General features: G+C 38.5%; 1 protein-coding gene across 1 annotated transcript in view; it reads left to right on the top strand.

Moving 5' to 3' along the window:
- PBRM1 (polybromo 1) overlaps positions 1-25,014 on the top strand; it is a 61,284-nt gene that overhangs the window by 25,423 nt on the left and 10,847 nt on the right. The window contains 23 exon segments of the mRNA XM_086618799.1: positions 1,331-1,472; positions 2,040-2,137; positions 5,233-5,509; positions 6,601-6,706; positions 7,960-8,385; positions 8,388-8,512; positions 8,514-8,602; positions 9,281-9,492; positions 10,602-10,787; positions 12,571-12,594; positions 12,597-12,651; positions 12,653-12,725; positions 13,643-13,727; positions 13,730-13,788; positions 13,790-13,909; positions 15,307-15,452; positions 15,757-15,914; positions 16,125-16,180; positions 16,182-16,230; positions 16,233-16,308; positions 17,604-17,814; positions 20,452-20,653; positions 24,734-24,892. Coding sequence (XP_086474925.1) covers positions 1,331-1,472; positions 2,040-2,137; positions 5,233-5,509; positions 6,601-6,706; positions 7,960-8,385; positions 8,388-8,512; positions 8,514-8,602; positions 9,281-9,492; positions 10,602-10,787; positions 12,571-12,594; positions 12,597-12,651; positions 12,653-12,725; positions 13,643-13,727; positions 13,730-13,788; positions 13,790-13,909; positions 15,307-15,452; positions 15,757-15,914; positions 16,125-16,180; positions 16,182-16,230; positions 16,233-16,308; positions 17,604-17,814; positions 20,452-20,653; positions 24,734-24,892 — 3,134 coding nt within the window.

The following is a 25,014-nucleotide window of genomic DNA, read 5'->3' as shown; positions in this document are numbered from 1 at the left end:
ATTTATCTGTTGCTTCAGTTGGAAATAATAAAAATAATCTAAAAAATAATGCATAAAGATTTGTAAGATACTAATGTCTTAAAGTCTTAAAAAAGATACACGAACCTCAAATGGTTTATTTTAAATGAGAATGTCAACAAGTAATTTTCTGCACATCTTACGTTTAGGATATTTGTCCAAAATTACTTTTTGCTTTTCTCGTAGTCACTGAGGGCATACTAGTTCTTCAGATCTGAAAGAAATGAAAAAGAAATTTGCTGCCTTTCAGTAAGGTGCATGCAGCTGCCATCCTGGCAGCATGTCGTTAGTTGAATGTTTCCTGCAAAACGTGTCTATAAAGTTGTGATGGAAATACATGTGCACTTCTCAGTAGTTTTTATAGCAGCTGCAGCTCTGTGCTGTGTTTAATCCAACTGTGACTTCTTCATCCTTGGCTGACCAGTGAAGAGTCCTGTTTAACGCAGGGTGGACATTGTTACTCTGTGCTGGTTCAGCTGCAAGATCACGTTGGCAGGTAAGGTTTGGGACTAAAAGCTGTTGTGTTTATTTTGTGGTAGTGCTGTGCTCCATCAGGCAGGTTCACATTCAGCCAGGTGCTGCAGAAACCAGACTAGACTTAAAGGTGATGATGAGGTTAAAAGGTGGCGCGTAACCTGTGGATGTGGCAGGCAAATGGGTCAGGAAGGAGGCGTCCAGAGGACAACTGTGTTTTGCAGTTGTGATAAGAGTTGCAGTTTACTGTTTTCTGTTTTATTTAATGAGGGGTTAGGTTAAAAAAGTTGGCTAGAACTTTTGCCACTTCTGCAAGGTAGATATGAGAAAACACATCAAGTTATTGGCAAAATTAGTGCCCTGATTCGTCTGTTGAGCATATGAAAAAATGACTTTTTTTTTAACATTAGTTCTTTTCTGACTATTTTCACATGAAGCACTCTTCTACCAGTAGCACCAATGAACAACCAGGTGGTTTTAAGAGAAAGGAAAAAAATGGAGGGGGTTAGTATGAGAGGTGTTGGGCACTTTTTGTTGGGCAAGCTGTGCTTCTGCCTCATCTGTGCCACGCTTCCTCTGAGTGTGAAAAGAAGGCTTCAGTCTGCACAACTTTCAAGACAGCAGCTTTCAGAATTACTGAAATCGTTCTTTAAGAGGAGATGCGTTTGCCTAATACAGTTACAATTGGAAAATGCTACTGCAGCATCAGAAAAAGAAAACACGTTCCTGTAATTAGAGCTCTTTGGATATTGATTTATCATGAAGGTGAAGATGTTAAAGGACTGTTTCATGATGTGTCACTTGAGAAATACCAATCAGATACCCCACTCTTTTACAGAACCAAGCTGAAGAACCATGAATATGAAACTTTAGATCAGTTGGAGGCTGATCTGAACTTGATGTTTGAAAATGCCAAGCGCTACAACGTTCCCAATTCTGCCATCTATAAAAGAGTACTGAAAATGCAGCAGGTTATGCAGGTATGTGGAGTAGAACAATCAAACGGATTATTTCCTTAATGAATATTTTTCCAAAATAATTTTTAACTACACCTGTATTTGCAGTAGTATTTTCGTGCTTAGCAGGAAGTATGGGAATGAAACACATCATAGGATGATTTTTCTTCAGCACACATGCTGCCTTCTGTGACTTCTTTTGGTCACTTTTCTTCCTTACTACAACTCTTAATTCAATTAAGTTGTAAGAAAGTTGATGATGTGGGGTTTTTTTTTCAGGGTTTGCAGGTAATTGGAGGATGCTAAACCACTTCAGATACATGAAGTGTTCCAGCTAAGTGCTGCAGTCTGAAACGGCATTGTTTTCAAATTGATTCCTCAAAAATTTTTCTGACTGTTAGAAAGAATTATACTACTATTTTATGTTGGCCAACTTATATTAAATAAATCACTGGAAATATTTTGGTGATGGTTTAGTCTCAAAAACTGTAGTTGCATTTTTCTTTGTGCATCTGATCTGTTCTGATGTTTAATATTATTCTGGAGATGTCCAGCAGTGAGTTGGTTTCAAGGATTTGTTCTTTTTTTCAGGCAAAAAAGAAGGAGCTTGCTAGGAGAGACGACATTGAGGATGGGGACAGTATGATTTCTTCTGCTACATCTGATACTGGAAGCTCAAAAAGGAAAAGGTATGCACTTCTGTAGTTCCTGCAGACCATGACATTGATACATCTTCTATTTGTTTAATACAATATTAAGCCATGGTTTTAGCGTTTGTGTAAGGATTTTTATTTAGTTCTGAGACTTAAACTCATTAACTGTTGGTTCTAATTAATTCAAAACTATTTGCTAATTTTCTTTTCCTTTTTTGGCCCATCAGTTGGCAGTTGCCAACATAACTTCAGTTCAGTAAGTGACACGGATGCTGTAGTTGCGCTGAATTAGGTAATTTTTTCAGTGGATTTCAGGATTTTTATTTGTGTTTTATTTTTTTTAGCCTGGTGTGTGGACTGTCTTCACAGGTTATGTTAGCAATTATTGCTTCTTTTTATTACTCCAGTATATGTCTATTTATGTAGTTTGGGTAGCAATTTCATTGAAGTCTACACTACAGTTGAATTAATCTTTTGAAAGTTTATGGTATTAGTCTACAAATATTTTTATTCGGTGAAGTCTCCTGACATAAATATTTTTATTTTCCATGACCTGAACTCTGGCTGAGGAGCTTTCATCGTTAATGTTAGAGGACTGCTTCTCTCTTGCTTCTGAATTTGCACTCCTTGGTTACTTACGTGTCAGCAGCTGGGCCAAAGAGGGTATTTGACAAATAAATAAACTGAGTGTAATAGGTTGATTATTCTGGATACTGTAACATAAACAAAATTCACAATTATTTAAAATATATTCTTTTAGTGACCGATAATTATGGTTTATGGCAAGTATTCTTTAACAGTGATACCTGTTATGTAATGAATTAGTGATGTATTTCACTCCAACAAGTGATAGTTTCTCTAGTCTGCCTCATGGTATCATTTGAAATAAGTTCCCACTTCTGATAATATTATTGCAATAGTAGCAACTACCACTGGAAAACTGTAGTTAAGCATCTTTCTTTGGTGTCGCTTATGACCTTCAGCTTCCTGTATTTTTAGTTCTTTGTTTTGTCAAGGTGACAGCAGTTGTAGGGGAAAGGAAAGGAATGAAATAGAGCATCAGCCAAGGTTCACTTAAGAGCAATCAAGTAAGTGCAACAATATGCACTAAAAAAATCTGCAGAGAGAAAAAGTTAACATGGATTTAGGAGGTGGTGCAGTCTAGGGATGCTAGGAGGAAGAAAAGTAGTGGAACAGTAAGACGTACCACATGAAGATCAGGAAGGAGCAAATTGCAAAATTGCTAGTTTTGTGACCTTCAGATTCGAAAAGAATTACTAACCTAATCGAGCAAGTCAAACTGTCATCAGTGTTCTTTTAACCTTATGTTGCTTTTGTTTCACCTTGTGCAAGAGAATACTGAAATGCTTGAAAGAAAGAATCTGTCAGGCCTTGCCATCTAAGAACAGTAAAAGAGAAAAAGTTGTGTGCATAGGTAAGGGAAATCAAAATGATTTTATTTTCTTCGCGCCTGAAGAGAACTTGAAATGCTTTTGATGTTGTCAGTTCACTACTTTTTATCAGTTTCACTTGCTGAATGATAGGGCGTAAAAGAAGATTGTAACGCTGCTGATAGCAGAAATGAAGCACTGAGAGGAATTCCAAAGTGTTACTGAAAAAGGAAACTAATAACCTGGGCAGAATTCTCCCCGTTGAGAAAATAATAGTGACACAGAAGAAAGCTGTTTGAATGCCCCCTTTTATGTATCAGATGCATGACCTGAATCTTGAGTATTTGCAGGCCTTTTACTATTTCTTCTTTGGTTTTGCTTTACCCATTTCATTGAACTAAATGCTAAAACTTGGAAACATGTTAAAATGTGGAATTCGGAAGCGTGTCTCTGTTCTGACATTGCTCATCTGCTAATGTGAACCACTAACAGTTTCCAGCAGTGAAGATAATGCAGAAAAAAAGTTCTACTATAGAAGATACGTTTTTGAATTTTCTTACGTGTTGTGACATTAATTTTCATTAATTATTTTGCTGACCTCACCAAGGAGCAAGAAATATCTGAGGCACGAGGATATGCTGGATTAGGTATATTTTAAATGTAGGAGCGTGATGTTCCAGATGATGGAAAATCCGTGATGCGGTTTGGTTTCTAGCAAGGTCGTACAATGATGTTTTGCACATTCTGCAAATGCAGATTGTTGTTGTTGTCTTTGCAGATTATACAGTCAAAGTTATAACTACTTTAAAAAGTCTTATAGAGATTGCAATTGGAAGCTGATTTAAAAGTGCTTTGTAGAAAGTGCATTTTCAAGAGTGCCACTGAGCTGAGATTATACATTATTAAAATAAGCTTTCCTCTCTCTTATCTGATTTTCTTATAGATCATGTAGTGTATGTACAGGAAGCCACGTATAACTGTATTCCTGATAAGCTATATCTTGGTTGTGCTGTCAGATTTCTTGAGACAACCATAATAGCTGCACATAGGATTACTGTAAAGTTTGTGGTTGATAGCATGTTCGTGGCCATTTTCTGTCTGGGTTTGCAGTTTTGGTGAGCTTTATTGACTTGTAACTTCACTTGACTGTGGTTGACAGATATTTAAGCAATTCAGGCCCTTCTTTCTACTACATTCTTTGTTTTTATTTTTCTTGTGTCTGGTACTGAAGAAGATACAGAATTACTCTGAGATAAATAGCTCAGTTCTTCAATATTCTGCATCAGCAGAGGTAGTCATGAAGCTACAGGCTCAGGAGTTTTTTCCTGTTTACACTAGGTCTTGAGGTCTTGGATTCAGATGCCTGGTCCTGACTGATCCGTTTTCTCTGCAGCTGGAAACTTCTTAGAGCTCCTTTGGACCTTTGCACTTTTGAAAACTAGTTACTTGTTTTATTCTGTAGAACACTTAAACTCAAAGCGAATGAGAGAAAAATCATATCTTAAAGTTGGTTTCCTGTTTATTTAGCAGACTACTGGTTATGATACTGTTATTATTTGCAAATGGATCCACGTTTCTAGTACACTGTCCTAATCTTGAACTTTGTGTGTGTGTGTTTAGGTGGTTGTGATTTTTTTCTCATGGTAGGCAGCAATGTCATTGTGATATTGGTGTGGAAGTGGCGAAAAGAGACCCTAACATTTATTCTTTTCCTTCTTGTTCTTCTCCTTAACCTAACAGTAAAAAGAATATACGAAAGCAACGAATGAAGATCTTATACAATGCAGTTCTGGAAGCTCGAGAACCGGGCACAGGCAGACGGCTCTGTGATCTGTTTATGGTTAAGCCATCCAAAAAGGACTATCCAGACTATTATAAAATAATCTTGGAGCCGATGGACTTGAAAATGATAGAACACAACATCCGCAATGATAAGTATGCAGGGGAAGAAGCCATGATTGAAGACATGAAGCTCATGTTCCGAAATGCAAGGCATTATAACGAGGAAGGCTCCCAGGTACTGTTTTGATTCTGCAGTCACGCTTAACTCTTTGCATCTTTGGATAAGTTATGTTAGGATGGTTTAGCTTTTACTATTACTCACATTATTTATGATAATCATTTACTGAACTAAAATAAAAATACAAGTTTTTCTTTCTGTTGATGTTTTAAATCCTGTCTTCATCTATAGTTGTAAAAACATGAAATGCAACACACTTCTTCACGAAGGTTAGACTTGTTTCCTGTTAGCCAAACACGTTCCTTCACTACAAAGAATGTCAACTGAACATTTCCTAGTAGGTTTTAAGAAAATAAGCGGGTTACTAAATTCTCATTATTCATCCTCAGTTAATCACGTGAAGGTATTTTGCACAGTGAATGGTCATCAGCATGTGATTTGGAGCTCAGAAGCTCTGAGAAGGGATTGTCTTAGTTGGAAAGAAACCAGCTTTGTTTTCGTGGAAGTGGAGAGTATGGGAGATCAGACTAGAAGACCTGACTTGTTTGGTCTAGCAAAAGGAATCTGGAAGGAATATGCTTTCACTTACAAATCTATTGTGAGGTGTTTCTATATTATGATGTTTCTCAGCCAGCAAGCATGATCATGTGAAACAGAGTGGTGGTGAGAAACCTCCAGCTATTTCTAATGAAGAACTTGATCAACTACTGTACAGGACTTTATGATGAGGTCGCATTCACTAGGCTTGGATTTGAAGACCCAGGAGGACTGTTGTGGTCCTGTGTACCTTGATGGAGTCACAATAGTTTAAGAGATCTTTCATTGGTCAGGAGAATGGTTTGATGAGGAAGTTGATAAGACAACTATACCTTGCCATTTCATGGTCTTTGGAATAGAAATGCAACTTAATGGGCTAATTTAATCAAGATTTGTATCTCCCTAATTTAGGTGGTGTTCATCAGATCTGCTTACCTGTAGTTGAAAGTGTACATTTGAGAAATGAGCCCTTCTTTTTAATCAAGTTCGTGGTTTTGCATTCAGCTTTTTCAAGCTAACATTTAAATGTTTCTTGAGGACTAGTTCTAAACTAGTCTAAACACAGTAAACCTTGTTTTGTTTTGGTTTTTGATTACTTTACTGATTAATAGGTATACAATGATGCCCATATGCTGGAAAAGATCCTTAAAGAAAAAAGGAAAGAACTGGGACCCCTAGCTGAAGATGATGATGTTGCATCCCCTAAACTAAAGCTAAGTAAGGCAACCTTGTACATTGCTATGCCTCGTTTCAACACTGATGAAAACCCAGCAGTACAGATTAACAGACCTTCCTTTTACAATGGGAGACACGATCTACAAATTTACACTGACGTGCCAAGTAGAATTATATTTGCAAGATCATGACAGCAATGATGTGTTTGTATGTGGATATAATAAAATCTAGTTGTTGCATATAGCGTTTTCTAAGAAAAGTAACTTAGAATGAAATAAAAAAGCTTGGGAATGGTTGGAATGACTGACGTTTAATCATGTGGTGCTATCCAAATGTTAGATGCTGCGTTATGTGCTCAGTAACACTTCATTAACACACTTAATGTGTACTACTAGGGTTGCTTCCAAGTAAGGTGCTTCTCAAACTGAGTAAAGCTCTTAATTTCCCTGGTTGAATGTCTGGATTCCCACAGAATGGTAAAAGAAATGTGAGCTTTATTTGGAAAATTATTGAAAGCCGTGAAAAACACCAAAGCTAAATTTCCAATGATGTCTGTTCCTAGAGCTGTTGCCTTTACAAACTGAATTTGCTACTAAAGGCTTATGTCCCCTTAATATGTGTTCAGAACTTAGCAAACTGAGAAGGATAAAAATTGCACAGAAATGCTTAAAGAAAGTAACTGCACAGAGCCCTCTTGAAGATAGCAACCTGCAGCTCTTAGGTAAGGTACAATTAGTGGAGAATACACTGGTAGAGGCTGTGCAGTACAGTAGCAGAGATCCTGAACTGACCAGAAAAAAAACTAATCTGATTGATAATACCATAGGAGGCCTTATTTTACATTATATCTTTAATAATACTTTCTAATTGGCATAAACGTGTCATAAAGGCATCTGATAAATAACTTAGAATGCTTAATTTTAGTGATAGCAAAGACCGTGTGATGACTGGATTTTTAACAGCTGTAAAGAGAAATTCATGTAAGAGCAAATTGAATTTAGAGGAGTTACTAATAACATCAGGTAGGAAAAGATGTTTTCCATGCTAAAGTCTGAAGAGACTTTCACCAGGTATACCGCATAGGAACATATGATTCTATGTTTGCCAATAAAATCATACAATTGTGAAAAATAAAGGAAGCTGCAACTTGGAACGGGCTCCATGTTGTGAGTCTTCTGCTCATACCATAAAGTGTTTCTTCAATAAGCAATTCTCCAATGGAAAGGAGATGGACAAAGAAGTGTGCAAGCTCTGGTTTTGTAATGATTTATTTTTTTTCCTTTTTGTCTGCTTAGGTAGAAAAAGTGGCATTTCTCCTAAAAAATCGAAATACATGACTCCAATGCAACAGAAATTGAATGAGGTGTATGAAGCAGTTAAGAATTACACGGATAAACGAGGCAGACGGCTGAGCGCCATCTTCTTGAGGCTGCCATCTCGGTCTGAGCTTCCTGACTATTATGTAACCATTAAAAAGCCCGTTGACATGGAAAAGATCAGAAGTCATATGATGGCAAATAAATACCAGGACATTGATTCCATGGTGGAGGACTTCGTAATGATGTTCAATAATGCTTGCACATATAATGAGCCAGAATCTTTGATTTATAAAGATGCCCTAGTCCTGCATAAAGTTTTGCTTGAAACTCGGAGAGAAATAGAAGGAGATGAGGATTCTCATGTGCCCAATGTCACTTTGCTAATTCAGGAACTTATCCATAACCTTTTGTATCTGTTATGAGCCACCAGGATGATGAGGGCAGATGCTACAGTGACTCCTTAGCTGAGATTCCTGCTGTTGATCCCAACTTCCCAAATAAACCTCCTCTGACTTTTGACATTATCCGAAAAAAACGTTGAAAATAATCGCTATAGAAGACTGGACTTGTTCCAGGAGAATATGTTTGAGGTACTGGAGAGGGCAAGGAGAATGAACAGGTGAGTGAAGCTGTATTTTTCAGGTATCCTTTGCCTTATCACATGAGTTTTGCATGTTCATGGTAGGCAGAGGCGGAAGGTTTTTTTTAAGGTGTTTGCTTTCCTTGATATGGGTGTTTAGAAAACTAAATCTCAAAGCCGTCTCAGGTCTTCAGTGGAATCTATGATTTTGTTTAAAAACAAGGAAGAAGTGAGGTTTCTGCCATGAGATAATTTTGATGTTAACCTTCCAAAGACACACCTCATGAAAACCAAGTTTGTGCTAACTTTCAAATTGAAAAAATGAAGAGGAGGAGCGGTTCACAAACTGCTCAACTGGTAGATTACTCTTTTGGAGCAATCATGGTTGTCTGAGTTGTGGTAATATGTGCAAAAACTGTGAGCGCTTGCAACTTCTTGCAGTGCTTTACTTGAATTAGATGGGTACTTGGGGATGTGCAGGCGAGATCTCGACGCTGAGGGAGTGGAGGTAAAAGATGTCACTAAAACATCCACTAACAGGAGTATGGGTAATTAAATAAATGAATTTTGTTCATAATAATGTTATTACTTAAGTTTTCAGAAGTTAACAGATTATAAAGGTATCACTAAGTGTGGCGATTGATGGGTATGTGTTTAGGATCCTGTTTGACTCTGCACAAACTAAGTTTCTGCCCTGTTGTATGTATTTTCGTACAGGACCGATTCGGAGATTTATGAGGATGCAGTCGAACTTCAGCAGTTCTTTATTAAAATTCGAGATGAACTTTGTAAGAATGGAGAGATTCTTCTGTCACCTGCTCTCAGCTATACCACCAAGCATCTTCACAACGATGTAGAAAAGGAAAAGAAGGAAAAGCTGCCCAAAGAAATAGAGGAGGATAAACTCAAAAGAGAGGAGGAGAAGAGAGGTAGCTACTTTCTTTTCATTAATATTAAATGTATTAATTGAAAAATGTACCTATGCATGTGATGTATGCTCTGCTGCAGATTTGCCTACTGAAGGGACCTTAATAGTCTGGTTGTGCACTGAGGGTCTTGTATTTTAAAGTTATGAGAGATTTATTGTGATCCTTATCAGCCATGCCAGATGGCTTTAAGAAGAACACATTGAGGTACAAGTAGTCTTATTTCAAGGATATTACAAAAGAAACCAATAGTTTTTTGCTATAGCTTTCTGCTGATAATAAACTTAGCAATGGCTGTTGCAATTGACCTTTAGTCATTTCATTTTTGACAAATACTGGTTTCTTGATGTGCTGATGGTGTTGTCTGTGATCATGCTTTTAACACTGCTGAAGAAGTGATATTTGAGTAAGCCTTTGTGATCCTTACGTCATTACTGTAAGCGTGAAGAGGAATGGGCTTGCACTCTTTTGTAGGTCAAGAAACCTACTGTGAAGGTCCTTTGTTTTTCACAGTTTGTGGCTGTTACTGTGGGTATAATCGTTGTGGAGCATGTCTAGGGGAATGAATAAGCTTTCTAATTGCTCCTTTCCACTGATGGGAGCAGAGCTGTTAGCACTATGTCCTTGAATTGTCTTTCTAACATGGTTCATCTTCCCACATAGCACTAATGTCAGCAGCAGTAAAGTCTAGTTGCTCCAACCAGGCTCAGTATTATTAGGGGTCAATAGCTGTGATACCCTTTTTCTGTCTTCCTTTGAGAGCTGAAAACCCAAAGAAAGTAAAACTTGTCTTTCTGAAGGCTTCTGAGCTCAGTGCTGTCATTGGGTTCCTCTTCATTCACTGGGAGGACTCAATAAAATTCCTCTAAAGAAAGGAAGCCCAACCTTTGGCAGCACCAGTAGCAGAAAGGCTAAAGGCCAGCAGCACAAACAGGCTTAAACGCTTCCTTCACGCTGGAAGTCAGTGACAGAGGGACACATGAAGTATCTTGTGGCACTTGTGCATGTGGCACTTCTGCACTCAGCAAAGGGTGAGGGCATTCATGTTGGCGATCTTGGCTAATGTCAAAACCTGGCACTACTAACATCTATTTTTCCCTTCTTGAAATAAGAAGCTGAAAAGAGTGAGGATTCCTCTGGATCAGCTGGGCTGTCAAGCTTGCATCGGACCTACAGCCAGGACTGCAGCTTCAAGAACAGCATGTACCATGTAGGCGATTACGTGTACGTGGAGCCTGCTGAAGCCAACTTGCAGCCTCACATAGTCTGTATTGAGAGGCTGTGGGAAGATTCAGCTGGTAAGAATGCCTTTGCTATAGGAAGATAATGCAGTGGAACTTAGTATTATCACTATTTAAAACTTCCAGTTTGAGCCTTTTCTGTGTAGATGTTACCTCTTTTATCTGCAGAAATATGTGTGGACTAGTAAGTATTTTTCTTCTTTCTGAGTTGCTTTTTTCCAAAGAATATTACACATATAAAGTTCTTGGATCAAGACATGCTTTTTTGGTTTTCTTCTCTACCTACCCTCAAATTGTAAGCATCCCAGAGAATAGGATCTTCCAAATGGGATAGGCAACTTGTAATTTAGGCGCAGAAGAACACATAGGGTTTTTCTGTCCTAAGCAATCTGAACCAGAGTTGGGCATGTTTAACTACAAATGTTCCACAGAACAACTCAATTTCAGAACTTGCCTTTGTTTAATTTCAGAATTGAGCTGAATCTTGCATTTCCTAGGCCAAATCAAGCCATAACGAGTACTATTTTGTTTTTTTCTCATCAATGATGCCTTCTGTTTGCAGCAGGTACTTCTCTTAAGTGTAAGGAAGGCTAGAAATATGGCAAGAGTATCAGATAAACGTGGTTCACTCTCAGCAATCCTGGAAACTACAGTTGCTGAGAACTACAGTGGGGTGTAGTGAAGTTAACCTTGTTGATTGCCTTTTCTTTTTTTGAAGGGAGGGAACAGATGTGTTACAAGGACAGATTAAAAAGACCACGACTCATAAATTTGGAGAGGAGAAGTGTAAGGCAGGATATAATTAAGGTTTGCAAAATCATGAAGTGGGTAGATAAGGTGAATGCAGAGTTCAACAAATCCAGCAGTTCTAGAGTTAGAGGGCACATACTGACACTAATAAATCAGATTAAAACACGTGAAAGTGTTTGGCTTTTTAATACAGTGGGTAGTGAGCCTCCTGGCTTCCCCAGGAGCTTGTGAGGCAGATTATATCAGCAGGTTCAAAAATGAGTGAGAGAAGTCCACGTACAACAGATCTAAACCAAATAATAAAGGGAATAACCAGCAAATAATAGCCAGATAAAGAGAACAGCTCTCTAACACCCCTAATGCCGTGACTGTAGAAGGAATGAAATTAATTAGGGAGAGTGGCCGAGATCGAATGCGTTCTCCTGGTAGCTTGTTGTGCTCACTCAGTGGGATGCACTGTATTTGGCTAGAAGGACCATTGGCCAGTTGGATGTTTCTTATGTTGATTTCTCTGTGATGGTGAAAGTGAATAGCACTTTTTGTTCTGTTTCAGGCTACAGATCACAGATTTCCTTTGCTTTAGAAAAATAGCACATATTTGTAACTTCTTTATAAATCATTGTTACAATTTGGCTTTGTCACAGTGTAACATGAAAGAAATAGTTCTTAAAAAAAACTTGAAACTAGTTATCCAAGGTTCTTCAAATAATCAGGTGATTGTTGTGTAGACTTTGAAACCATTTCCAGACCTGAAAGTCAAGATTTATAAATAAGTTCCAAACTGTTTCCTGAATTCATCTGACTTAACAGAACTGATTCCTCCTTTATTTTGCTGAGTTATGTTTTACTGGGGAAAAAACAATTTGCAGGCTTTTAAGCAACCTGGTTTTCCTTACCTGAAACGGTTAAGGAGTCTTGTCCTGTTTTAATACAGTTAGTTTACTCTCAGTATAATGACTACATGGCTATTTGATTTAATCAATCAATCTATATTGTTTTTTTCTTGCTCATGCCTAGAGAATATACCATTTTACATCTTTTCTTTCTCCCTTCTCTTTTTGTTTTGTGTTTTTGTTGGTTTTTTTTTAAGGAGAGAAATGGCTCTACGGCTGTTGGTTTATCGACCAAATGAAAACGTTCATCTTGCAACAAGAAAATTCTGGAGAAAGAAGTTTTTAAAGTGACTATTACAATAAAGTTCCCGTTAGCAAAATTTTAGGCAAATGTGTGGTCATGTTTGTTAAGGTGAGAGACCTTGAGCAAGCAATATGTTCTCTGCTATTTTCTTGAAGAGATGTAGGCATTCTAACAGAGACATTCTACTAATACTTCAATAAATAGGACTTGCTCCTCTGTACTCTTTGTATTCTTCGTTTGCTTCATGAGATATTTGGTTCATCCAAGTGATAGTGTTTCTTGGTGCTGGTTGGTTTGTAAAATCATATGCGTGTTAGATAATTAGTGAACTGAATTTCGGAGCACGTAGCACAGAAACTGCAGATAACTTCTTAAAGGTTCCCATAAAAGCTCGTAGATTTAGGTTTGGTAGAGAAGGAGGCTTGAATGGCTTGGTAAGAGGATGAAGTCTTTCATCTCTGTCTCAGGTGTGATTCCACATAATCCTTCTGCTGAGGATTTTTGGCTTGTGTGCAACATACCTATCGCAGCCAGTTTTGTGAGGTGGCGTGTTTGTATGGAACAAAGAGCTACAGCTGCCGAGTACATGAATGAGTATCACAGTCACATATCAATGAGCATGGAGCTTGCTTTTTTTCTTTCTCCCCTCCAAAACCTGATGGTCGTGTCCTCATTCCAAGTCAAAGCTCAGAAATCTTGCGAAGGTGGTTTTAGATGACACATCTGGTACTTGTTAATGTACCATTTTGGTATACTAATAAAGCCTGACTTTTCTCACATGATAACCTGTACTGAATTTAACATCTTCTCTAAGAGGGGGATTTCTTGTTGTTCGCTTTTAATTTTTAATATAACTTGGATGTCAAACTGGAAGAAAAGAACTCAGCATAAAGGGTTTATTAGTCTAAAAATGTTTGTGATAGACATGTAAAAAAAAAAACAGGAAGCAGAGAGGGAGTTCACAATGTCTGTGCCATGTGTGTGTGTGTTGCTGAAATATTTCATGTTTTTTCTTCAATTTGCAGGAATATTTTAAGTTGTGTCCCGAAAACTTCAGAGATGAGGATGTCTATGTCTGCGAGTCACGTTATTCTGCGAAGACAAAGTCTTTTAAAAGATTAAACTGTGGACTATGCCTGTAAGCTCTGTCAGATTTGTCCCACGAGACGTGCCCCCTGCCTGTCGTCCGTGTTGCTTCTGTGTTTGCTAATACAGAAAAAGTAGATGAGGAGAAGCATGGTGAAACATTGGAGGACAGTAAGGTGGGAGAAAGTATCCTTCATCTTGAAAAGGTAAGATAACAAATGGAACATTGGTTATGTTTGACAGATAAAGAACAACAAAATGTGAGCCCTTATGATTTCAGTTTCACAGGGTCCAGACGCAATAAAATATAAATAAATATAATGTTTCTGTTATAAATCGTGTTGTACACATTTGTAAATAAAAATAAACAAAACATAAATGGACTAAACAGAAAATAAACTGTGTACATGTTTGCTAGATTGTACAAATGCTTTCTTGTGATCATGTGAAGGGGAGGTTGGGTTTTTTTTTACCACTTCAGAAAAGAAAATTCGACTTTTACTGTAAAGCTTGCCTTAAGTCTGAAGAATCAGTAGAACTAAAAGTCTTACTTTTAGTTCATGGCAGTACTGAAATGCTTTATTATGCATTATTTCAGTAAAATGGCTAGTAGCTAGGCAGCAGTAAGAAATACATAATATTCTGTTGTTTGTGGCCTATTTATGGTGAATAACTGAGCAGTTTATTGTTGAAATGCTTGAGAATATTTCTGTCCAACATACCTGAGTAAAATGGTTATTTTATTGTGTTTAGAGTCATAAAAGAAATCTATTTAATAAATGTATTAAATTGAAATAAATTTATCTGAAATAAACTTAGAGCCATAAAAAAATAAACTTAGAGTCATAAACTAAATCCACTTTACATTGAATCCTCTGACAGAACCTCAGAACAGAATACCCAGCACAGTCATTGTCAGCTTTAATCAGAGCCTTAGTATACTTATGGTACTTACTCACATCATGGCAAAAGAAGAATTTATTTCTACCAAGAAAATGAAAACTTACAGGGTCTTTTCCTTCCACACCCTGGGGAGATGGCCTGTGTTTTCATTGGATTTCTGAAATCCTAGACTAAAAGGTCAAATGAGGCACAATGTAAGTTTTGACTAAAAAGTAAGAAATTAACTTAAGCAAATGGTATGAATTTGCAAGCAATACATGGAGTGTTCATATTGGTGTATATGAGAGTTGTATCACTAAATTTCTATGCATGTTAACTTGGCCATGTACTCAATTCTTGCCTCTTAAGCACGTTATTGTGCTTTAAAACAAACCATCAAAATAAGCTAACAAGGCTTGGCCTGGCCAGTTAACTTCGAAGCAGTAGAACAAAAAAGGACCTGTAGATTTACTGTTCTGGCAAAATTACAGCTTTGTGAAATAGGAAAGTTTGTGACATGCATGGAGAGTATCTTTGTCTTTGCTATTTCATTTTAAATTTCAAGGCCCCTCACTTTCACGTGTATAGCTCTGTTTGATGCTTACCTATTATTGGTAATGTAAAGACAGAGCAAAGCCTTTTCCTTGCACCTGGCGTCTTTTTATTTATGTGTTTGGTTTTCCTTCTTCCACAAGTTTCTAAATGCATATTTCTTCTGTAGGACAAAGAAGACGTTCCAGTAGAAATGTCCAATGGAGAACCTGGTTGCCATTACTTTGAACAGCTCTGCTACAATGATATGTGGCTTAAGGTTGGGGACTGTGTCTTCATAAAATCCCATGGGTTAGTGCGACCTCGGGTGGGAAGGTAAGTACAACTCTTTTATTTGAGTCTATAAAAATAACTTGGACAAAAGACGGACTTGTTGCAAAAAGTATAAAGAGGATGGGGGAAAAAATCTTCTGAATGAAGCTACATGTCACAAGCTCTTAATAGATTGAGGTAGAAGTTTAGTCTCCTAATAGAAAGGTGATACAGATGTACAGTTGGAATAGGCTGTTCTCCTGTACTCATATTTTATTGAGTCTTCTGAACAACCTGGTGCATCCCACTGTCTCATTTAGGACGGATTGGCCTTTCATTTGTGTCAGTGGTTTGGTTTTCTTTCCAGAATTGAAAAGATGTGGGTGCGAGATGGAGCTGCGTATTTCTTTGGTCCAATCTTTATACATCCTGAAGAAACTGAACATGAACCGACTAAAATGTTCTACAAGAAGGAAGTGTTTTTGAGTAACTTGGAGGAGACCTGTCCGATGACTTGCATTTTGGGTAATTATTAACAACTTTAAATCCAGTGGACACTGTCTTTGATTCCTGTACAATCTGAAGCGATTTATAGCTATGTGTAAGCTTGATTCCAAGTATGGTTACTAAGAATCTTCCAGACTTAGGAGACTGGCAAGAACTTGAGTTTCCACACCTTCTGTAAAATGTCTGCAAGTGTGGCTGCCTTCTTACCCAGCTCTTTCATTTCTGCAGGAAAGTGTGCTGTTCTGTCTTTCAAAGACTTCCTCTCCTGCAGACCAACAGAAATCTCCGAAAAACGATGTTTTCCTTTGTGAGAGCCGCTACAATGAAAGCGACAAACAATGAAGAAATTTAAAGGGCTGAAGAGGTTTTCACTCTCTGCAAAAGTTGTTGATGATGAAATATACTATTTTAGGTAAAAATGTGATGGGAGTGAGGGTGTCATGTGAGCGCTGTTCTGTATTGTGGTGAACTGACCCTGACTGGCAGCTAAGCTCCCACCCAGCCCTCTCTTACTCCCCCACAGCAGGATCGGGGAGAGAATTGGAAGGCCAAAAGGAAGAAAAATTCCTGGATCAAGATAAAGACAGTTTAATAAGTGGAGCAAAGCTGTGGTGCGCAAACAAAGCAAAATAAGGAACTAATTCACTCCTTTCCATCAGCAGGAAGATGTTTAGCCATTTCCTGGAAAACAAGGCCTCAGTGTGTAGTGGTTACTTGGGAAGACAGTCGCCATAACCCTGAATGTCCCTCCCTTCATCCTCCTTCCCCCTAGCTTTTATTACTGAGCACGATGTCATATGGTATGGAATATCCCTTTGGTCAGTTTGGTTTAGCTGTCCTGGTTGTCTCCCTTCCCAACTTATTGCCCACCCCCAGCCTGCTTACTGCGGGGGCGGAGTGGAAAAAGGCCTTGACAAAGTGCCAACACTGTTCAGCAGTAACTACAGCATCCATGTGCTATCACACACTGTTGTGGTCACAGATGCGAAACACAGCACCATACAGGCTACTATGCAGAAAATTAACACTATCCCAGCCAAACCCATTGCGTATATAAAAGTCAAAGTTGTAGGAGAAGGTGAATTTTGACTAATCACGCTTTTGGGAAGAAGTCCAGATAACATCAGTCTTTTCATAATCTTAATCATAGAATGGTTAGGGTTGGAAGGGACCTCAAAGATCATCTAGTTCCAACCCCAATGCCAGTGGATGTTTTCTTTTTCTTCTCCTGACTTCAGGAAAAATTGTTACACTATCAAATTGGTAAATTCTCTTGGATGTCATTAAAATACTTAAGTCCTCATATGGGTGACAAACAGCTTTCCAGTTGGTGAACATTGATATTAATAAAAATACTAAGTTATAACTGAAGTAAAACATAAATCTAAGGAAGATGTGATGTTAACTGCCTTCTATTGCAGAAATGAAGTATTTGCTGCATTGAAATCCCCTTCTAACTCATAAAATCTATGAAAACAAACAGAAAAAAAACAACAAAAAATCCTTGAGACAAGTCACTGAAATGAAACACTGGCTGTAGACACTGAATGATTTCTGCTCAGTGTTCTGAAGGGAAGTGCTGACACATCCTGAGTCAATGATAAAGGAAGAAAAGTTGGGTTTCTCTTCAAAAATATATGCTATGTCTTGTAAAGTATGAAAGTAGGAATGTTGTATCAGCTTTTGTCTTCCTCCTCCACCTTTCAGAAAACCCATAGTTCCTCAGAAGGAACCATCTCCGCTACTGGAAAAGAAGATTCAGCAGCTAGAAGCAAAATTTGCTGAGTTGGAAGGAGGCGATGAGGACATGGAAGAGATGGGAGAAGAGGAAGGTGATATGACTGAAACACCTTCTATGCCTCAGCTTCAGACCCCCTTAGCTAGTGAATTGGATATAATGCCTTATACTCCACCACAGGTAAGGATCTTCCTTGAGAAACCTTTAAACCTTTATTTTCCACATTTTTTCCTCAACCCAAATAAACAGTAACATTTTGTCATGTACACAGAACAGATTTATACTTCAGTTTATGAGTCTATGGAATAAATTACACAGAACCTTTTTGGCATATCCAATATGATATACAGGGGATAATATTCAAGTCCATTAAAATATTTCTAAAGGAATCATTCAGTTGAGGGAAATCTAGGGTACATTTTTGTATGATATGTTAACGTTATTTCTGATTAGTAGGTTTTCTATGACACTTGTTCAGAAGTATCAGGTCCTTCTATTAAATATAAAGCTGGGATGTAAGGGTTTAATTGTAATTCTGAGTTTACCTAATACCATTTTAAGCTTTTCCTTAAATTTGGAAAAAAGCTAGCATTTTGGGTGTTAGAGTTTTTGCTACATTTTTAGAAAATGCTGGGTATCATCCTCGAAAAAAACCCACACTTTTTAGTATTGAGTTACCATTCTTGCTTTAGCAAGTTCTTATTTCCAAGTTAGAAGAACTGGATGTCCAGCTTTAACAGCTTTAGTGTTAATTTGCTGATGAATAGATAGGAAGTAAATGAGGAATCGGGTGCGGTTATATCCTGCTCGAACGTGGCATGAGTCATTGCTGCTGCTTAAATGGGAGACTTTTGATCCCCTTCCCTCTCTTGCTGTGTTTCTTACACGAGCCCTGGTATTTATGTAACAGCATTGAAGCAGGGTGAGGGACTGCTTTAACTGGAAATTAACCTAACCAAAAAATTTTGTTTGCAACTGCATTAAACCCTGTATCTGTCTCATCGCGTTGCCACATCCAAGTTAATGCCAGCATTAAAGAGGGAATGGGAATGACCTACTGGGAACAGGTGGGAGTTTCTGACACTTTTGTAGCCAGCAATATGGATTTCTGCTGAATTATGTTGACTGTGAAGTGACAACCTCACTGGAAGTTGAAGAAAGGATGTGACCCCTGGATAGAACTAACTGTCTTTGGATGTCACGCAGGAGAGTTGATGAAATTGAAAGCTTTAGCTTGGATGGGCTGTGAATTTTGCCATGTGGATGGACCACCAAATGCATTTTCCTGTGCCAGATTATCTTGCTCTCTTGTTTTAACGTCCTGAATTTCATAAGTAGCATGAAAACTCTTGCAGAGTATTACAGATAGAAGTGTGTTACCAGCATTAACCAACTAATGTAACACTTTAGGAAGGGGAAGGTAACTTTTTATAAATCAAAAATACGACCATTATTAAGCACGGCAGCTGCGGAAAGCAGTTTAAATAGGGATCATTGGATGTTAAAGACATTGTCAAAATGCCTTCTGCAGCATTCACTGTCTTTTGATCTCCTTTGCTTTCTGTCTTTCTACATAGCTGTGTTATGCTCAGATTCCCTTGAGAAGTTTTATTTAAATACTAATATATAATATCTCTTTAAAAAGCCAGATTGATAGTTGCATTGTTGTGTTGGGGTTTTTTTTAATTGTAATGGGACAGTCTTCCAGAGCTTTCAGGATAGCTGATGAGAAGTCAGGCCCAATGGGTATATCCAACATGTGTATTGGGTACATCTTTAGACAAATGTGAGCTCTGAAGTCTAGAACTTGAAGTAAAAACAACCCAAACCACCCACAAATAAGAAAAACTGAAAAGCATCAATAGCGAGGCATGCTAAGGAGTGAATGATGATACACAAGCACTCTGGCAGATTCCTCACACTGCTGATTTGGAAAGAAAAGGCATGTTGTGTCTGAGCTGGCATTCAGAGCAAAATTTAACCCTGGTAAAAAGATAACTAACATATAGCATAGAAATAAACTTTCCTTTTCAGATAATCTGTTCTTTTTCTGTCTCTAGTGAAAAGTGTCTTTTTAAACAGAGCTCCTAGGTAAAAGGCAGATGTTTGCTTCATGTTCTCTTAAACATACAGCATTTTATTTAACAACTATTAAACCCCAGACTTTTAAACTTTTTTTTTTTCTTCTGATAACAAAGAAGCTCTTACTACACCTAAGGATAAAAGGAGTCAAGACAAGTGAATACGTGGTATTGTGGGGCTTGGCAAATAGTTGGATGATGCTCTCCTGCTGCAGTTTGCTGTGGCTCTAGTCAAACCTATATTGCTTTAGCAATGTGGTATATCAGTGGTTGTTAGAATAGGTTAATTTTTTGATGTCTGGAAACACCAAGGAGGTCTCAACAGGAGCATCCATGGTGGGAAAAGCAAGGAGCAGAATTTTTGTTACGCATCAACGTAAGAATGTGATGTGAACCTGTTGTGCAGGTAAACAGCGATCAGCAAAACTGGGGCTTGAGAATTCTTTAAAGCCTCAGTTATAAAGGTGGCATTATGTCTGGGAGAATTGAAAAGCATCAGAACTGTGTGATTTTCGTTCCTTTTTTTTTTTTTTTTTTGGCCTGTGTGCTGTTCATAAGTGTGTGCGTATGCTTTCGTCATGCGTCAGTAGATGCAGTCTCTCTTTAGGCGCTTCTGCAAATATGTTCAAGAGAAACACGGGAATATTTTAAAACACTGTTTCTTACAGCTTTGAATTTCCGATGTCGAGAAGCTTCTCTTTTGTACACTTGTGGTCATAACTGCTTTTTCTCACAGTCCACTCCCAAGTCTGTTAAGGGCAGCACCAAGAAAGAGGGATCAAAAAGGAAGATCAACATGAGTGGGTACATCTTATTTAGCAGCGAAATGAGAGCTGTGATTAAAGCTCAGCACCCAGACTACTCCTTTGGAGAGCTCAGCAGGCTTGTAGGAACTGAATGGAGAAACTTGGAAGCAACAAAAAAAGCAGAATATGAAGGTAAATAAAAACTAAGATGCTAAACTCTTTTCTGCTTCTTTTTCTTTCTCAACACGTTCAATACTGTTATTCAGATGACAGGTTTAATAAAAGAAGATATTTATGTTTGTGTTCTGGATGTGCCTTAAAGAGAAATTCATATTGAGAGATGACTGAAGAGGAGCAAAGAGCATGTTTAAGTTATGTAGTACACAACTGAAAATATAAATGTCTTTGCCACAAATAACCAATTGAACAAAGACCAAGAAAATGGGGACAAATTGGAAGGAAAGGGGCGTGAAGCCCCTGGACCAGAAGTCAGTTGCAAAAATGGTTTGTGAAAGTTTCCTTAAAGGAAGACTGGGGGTAATTTTGGACAAGAAGCTCTTAAGAGCTGTAGCGGCAGGTAAGAAGGCTTACAGTGGAGCGGGAAAAAATTCCTTGATTAACAATAATTAGAGTCCTAAAAAGCTTTGATAGAATAAAATCAAGGATGCAGAATGTGTTACGATACTGTAAATATGACCTATTGTTCAGTCCTCAGTATTAATCAGGTGTTGTAACTGATGTTATTGAGAGATTTCATATGCATGAGATGCTTTAGATCTTTCCTCCCTCCCTTTCCTTTCCTCCCTCCCTTTCCTTTCCTCCCTCCCTTTCCTTTCCTCCCTCCCTTTCCTTTCCTCCCTCCCTTTCCTTTCCTCCCTCCCTTTCCTTTCCTCCCTCCCTTTCCTTTCCTCCCTCCCTTTCCTTTCCTCCCTCCCTTTCCTTTCCTCCCTCCCTTTCCTTTCCTCCCTCCCTTTCCTTTCCTCCCTCCCTTTCCTTTCCTCCCTCCCTTTCCTTTCCTCTCTCCCTTTCCTTTCCTCCCTCCCTCCCTTCTTTCTTTCCTGCTGATATTGGTCATTGTGCTTCAACTTGATTTGATTCAAATAAAATACAATTGATTGTTAACAGCAGGCCCTTACCCAAGCCAATACATCGGCTTCACATCCATAGTTACTACTCTAGTTAACACTGTGTCAACGCTTTCGATATAAACCTCATTTTTTTTAAGCCACTGTTGCAATTTTATTGGAAGAAAATGCTACTTTGGATATGAAAGTTTTCAACACTCTAGAAAGTCATTGCCCAATTAAGTCATAAATTTGCTTTTTTAAAAGAGAAATTTGATAGGTTTTCTGCATACTCATAACTGAAAGGCAGCTTTGATCTTCCAACTAGAGGTTTGCATGCTATCACTTGCCACCCTCAGCTGTCTCAGTCTTTTCCAAATTGGCAGTAGTACCTCTGCAATTCTGGAGAGAAATATAGCACCACTTGGCTATATTTTCTTCACAAATACTGTGAAGGGAAACGGTAATGCTCTTTCTTCGTGAAAGTACTATGGCCTTACTTTTTCCTGTTGTAGTTTCCTTTTACACCCTTCTAGGTGCACATGGTATTTTTAATTGACAGGTCCCTCCTTACAGCCTAATTCCTAAGGACAGCTTGCATGTCATCGCTTCCTAGCTTAGAGCCGCTTGACATCTTGCACTCTGCAGGAAGACATAGCTGTAATGTACTGATAGCAACAGTGTCTGTCCACTGTGTTAATGATTGCCTAAGTGCTTCCATTTTAATCCTCTTCCTCACTTAAAATTTTCCAAAGCTTTTGTGTTTTGGGCTGCAGTTTCTCTTGCTTGGTGTCCGCCCAGAACTAGACTTGCTTTTATTTGTTTTTGAGGCATTGGGATGGGGTTACAAAGCGTCCAAACAGTGTTTGCTTGCCATATATGAAAGGAGAGAAACTCCTCTCCTTCCACTGTGACAAGCCAAAATTCATGTGCTTCTTAGTGTGGATGTGCAGCAGGGAGCAGGGAACAGGCATGGTTTGACACCTCAGTGAAAAAATCCCTTTCCATTTTCTGGTGAAAAGTAGCTTACATTTTAGATCTGTTTTGACCCACTGGAAGTTTCCTTTGGTGTATGTGCAGGGTAATAGCTGAGTTTTTTAGCAATAGTTGAGCAAAGAACAGGCTGTGTTGGAAATGCCTGCATGGCTAACTGCACTGTGAAAACTCCTCAAAATAAAATGAAATAACGCGTGGGATTGAGGCAAAGGCCTGTTTTAAGGAAAAGCTCTGTTCAAAGCAGAAGGTCTCTTTCCTGTCTCTTGAGATGTGTTGGAAATGTTGTTTGAATGATGTCAAGTCCTGGCCTAAACGATGTGGGTTTAGTATTGAATATTAAGGTGAATGCTCCAGAGTGAACTTCTAGACAGCCACTGTGGTTCCCTTTGGCAGTGTTATTTCATCTGTTAGTTCCGTGGCAGTCACAGCATGGATAGAGACTAGGTGAAACTCAAGTACTGTCCCATGACAAGTCCTTCTTCGAAGCTTAGCACTCCGAAGTTTGGTAAGACTGAACGCTTAGCAGTAACTTCTCATTCATCAGAGTGTCTCCAGAACTTTTGCTTTTGTATGACTTTTTTTGGGTTTTTAGCTGGCCAAAAGTAGGTGAGAGTCAGAACAGCTGGTTCATCTTTTCCCCAAATGCTTGCTCTGCTCTGAAGAGGATTCTCTTGTTTTTCTCCTTCAGGATCTACCTTTAAATGTCTTGTGTATTTTGTGCTCAATCACGTATGAGTTGCCTGTAGTAAATTTAGGAGTTTCCATGTGTTGTCATCTCTCCCTGAAATGACAGAAGTGAAAAGAAGGAAGGAAATGCCTTTGGAAATTAAACTAGTCTTTCAGCGAATGGAAGTAGTGCTAGAAGCTCAACAAACAGGTCCTACAGGAGACGAATGATAGTCGTTTGAAGTCGTATACTAGAGAAAATGAGTAATGTTGGCATGATGCATATCTTCATCTGCTTGATGAACTTCTTCTTAGCCGTTGTTTGACAGAGGACCTTGATTACTGTTTTAGAGGCAGTTTTCATCTTTCACCAACTGCAAGAGAACTTCTAGCCCTGCATTCACTGTTATTAAAATTTGCTGGGGATGTATGCTGCGTTCATTGGTTGTTGGCTATTCATTATTCTTGATTGTTCATCATCGCGTCAGTCAGATACAACGTTCAGAGTAAACAAATCAACAGCTTGTCCCCAAAGCACCTTGAGTGGGCATTTGGTATATCTCCTTTTTTTTGTCTGCTTGGGTGTTTGTTTTTTTCTTTCTTCTTCTTCCCATGACCCTTTGCCCTTCCCTTAATATAAAATTGTCCTCTGGTCAGATTCCCCTGCAGTAGATCTTTTGTTCTTGCAGTCACAGTGAGAAACTTGATTGAGATAATGACCAGATTCATCGTCCAAAGGACACACATGACCTCCAGTGAGCAGCACAATGTGAGTTAGACATCTTCAGAAAAAAAAAAAATAATCAGAAATAATAGCTCAAAGGGGACCAAAATGGGGAAAATGACAGAAAGAGGCAGAGAAAAATATTTTTGGTTCATCAAACTGCTGCTTGTTATGTTCCAAACACTGAGGAACTATCTACACTAGGGAAACTTTCCAAATGCTTCCCAACTTTGCCACCACTTTTCAGCTGTATCAGTAGTAAAATATATGGGGAGCCCAAGAATAAATGGGCTGCCGGCTGGCGCTGCCACATGCTATTTGCATCTTACTTTAGGGCACGTCTGATGGACACTTATGGTGCTTAAAAATTCCTGCAGCAGCTGGTAGCGGGTGTACGTGAGAGCTGCCGCTCCTGGCTGTAACTGGTGTAGCTGAGCCAGTGGTATCAAAAGAGGGAACGTTTTGCCATGTTTTCCTAGTGTGGACCGAGCCTAGTGCTGGACTGCTGCTTCATGTTGGTAACACTGGTGTTATATCAAATTTGTTCTTTGACTTTTTAAATTTTTATTTTATTATTTATTTTCTTTTTTTTTTTTTAGAAAAAAGATAAAACTTTGTGGAATATTTTTCATGAAAGGTTCTCTAAAAGTCTTAGCTGCAGCCACATGAAATCAAATCATATGCTGTATAAAAAGATTCATCTGTTCTACTTTATATTTGACTAAACTATGCCAGTGTTTGACTAGTCCTTTTAAATGAACAGATAATATTTTGAAATTCTGGGTTACAAAACAGAACTGAAAATCTAAAATACTTTTACAGAGCGGGCAGCTAAAGTTGCTGAGCAGCAGGAGAGAGAGCGAGCAGCACAGCAGCAGAATTCCTCCCCCCGGGCAGGCACTCCTGTCGGGGCTCTTATGGGGGTGGTGCCGCCACCAACACCAATGGGAATGCTCAATCAGCAGTTGACACCCGTTGCAGGTAAAACGTAGGAGCTATGACCATTTTTTCCTCATCCACTATATCAACCCCCTTCATAACTCTGAACACTCTCTTAGGTCACTTTGTTCTTATGGAAGAAAAAGCTCAACCTCTTCAGTCTT

This window comes from Tauraco erythrolophus, chromosome 12 (assembly GCF_009769465.1).
Source record: "Tauraco erythrolophus isolate bTauEry1 chromosome 12, bTauEry1.pri, whole genome shotgun sequence".
Lineage (NCBI taxonomy): Eukaryota > Metazoa > Chordata > Aves > Musophagiformes > Musophagidae > Tauraco > Tauraco erythrolophus.
Note: the sequence above shows the minus strand (reverse complement) of the source record. Positions and strands in the feature narration are given on the sequence as shown.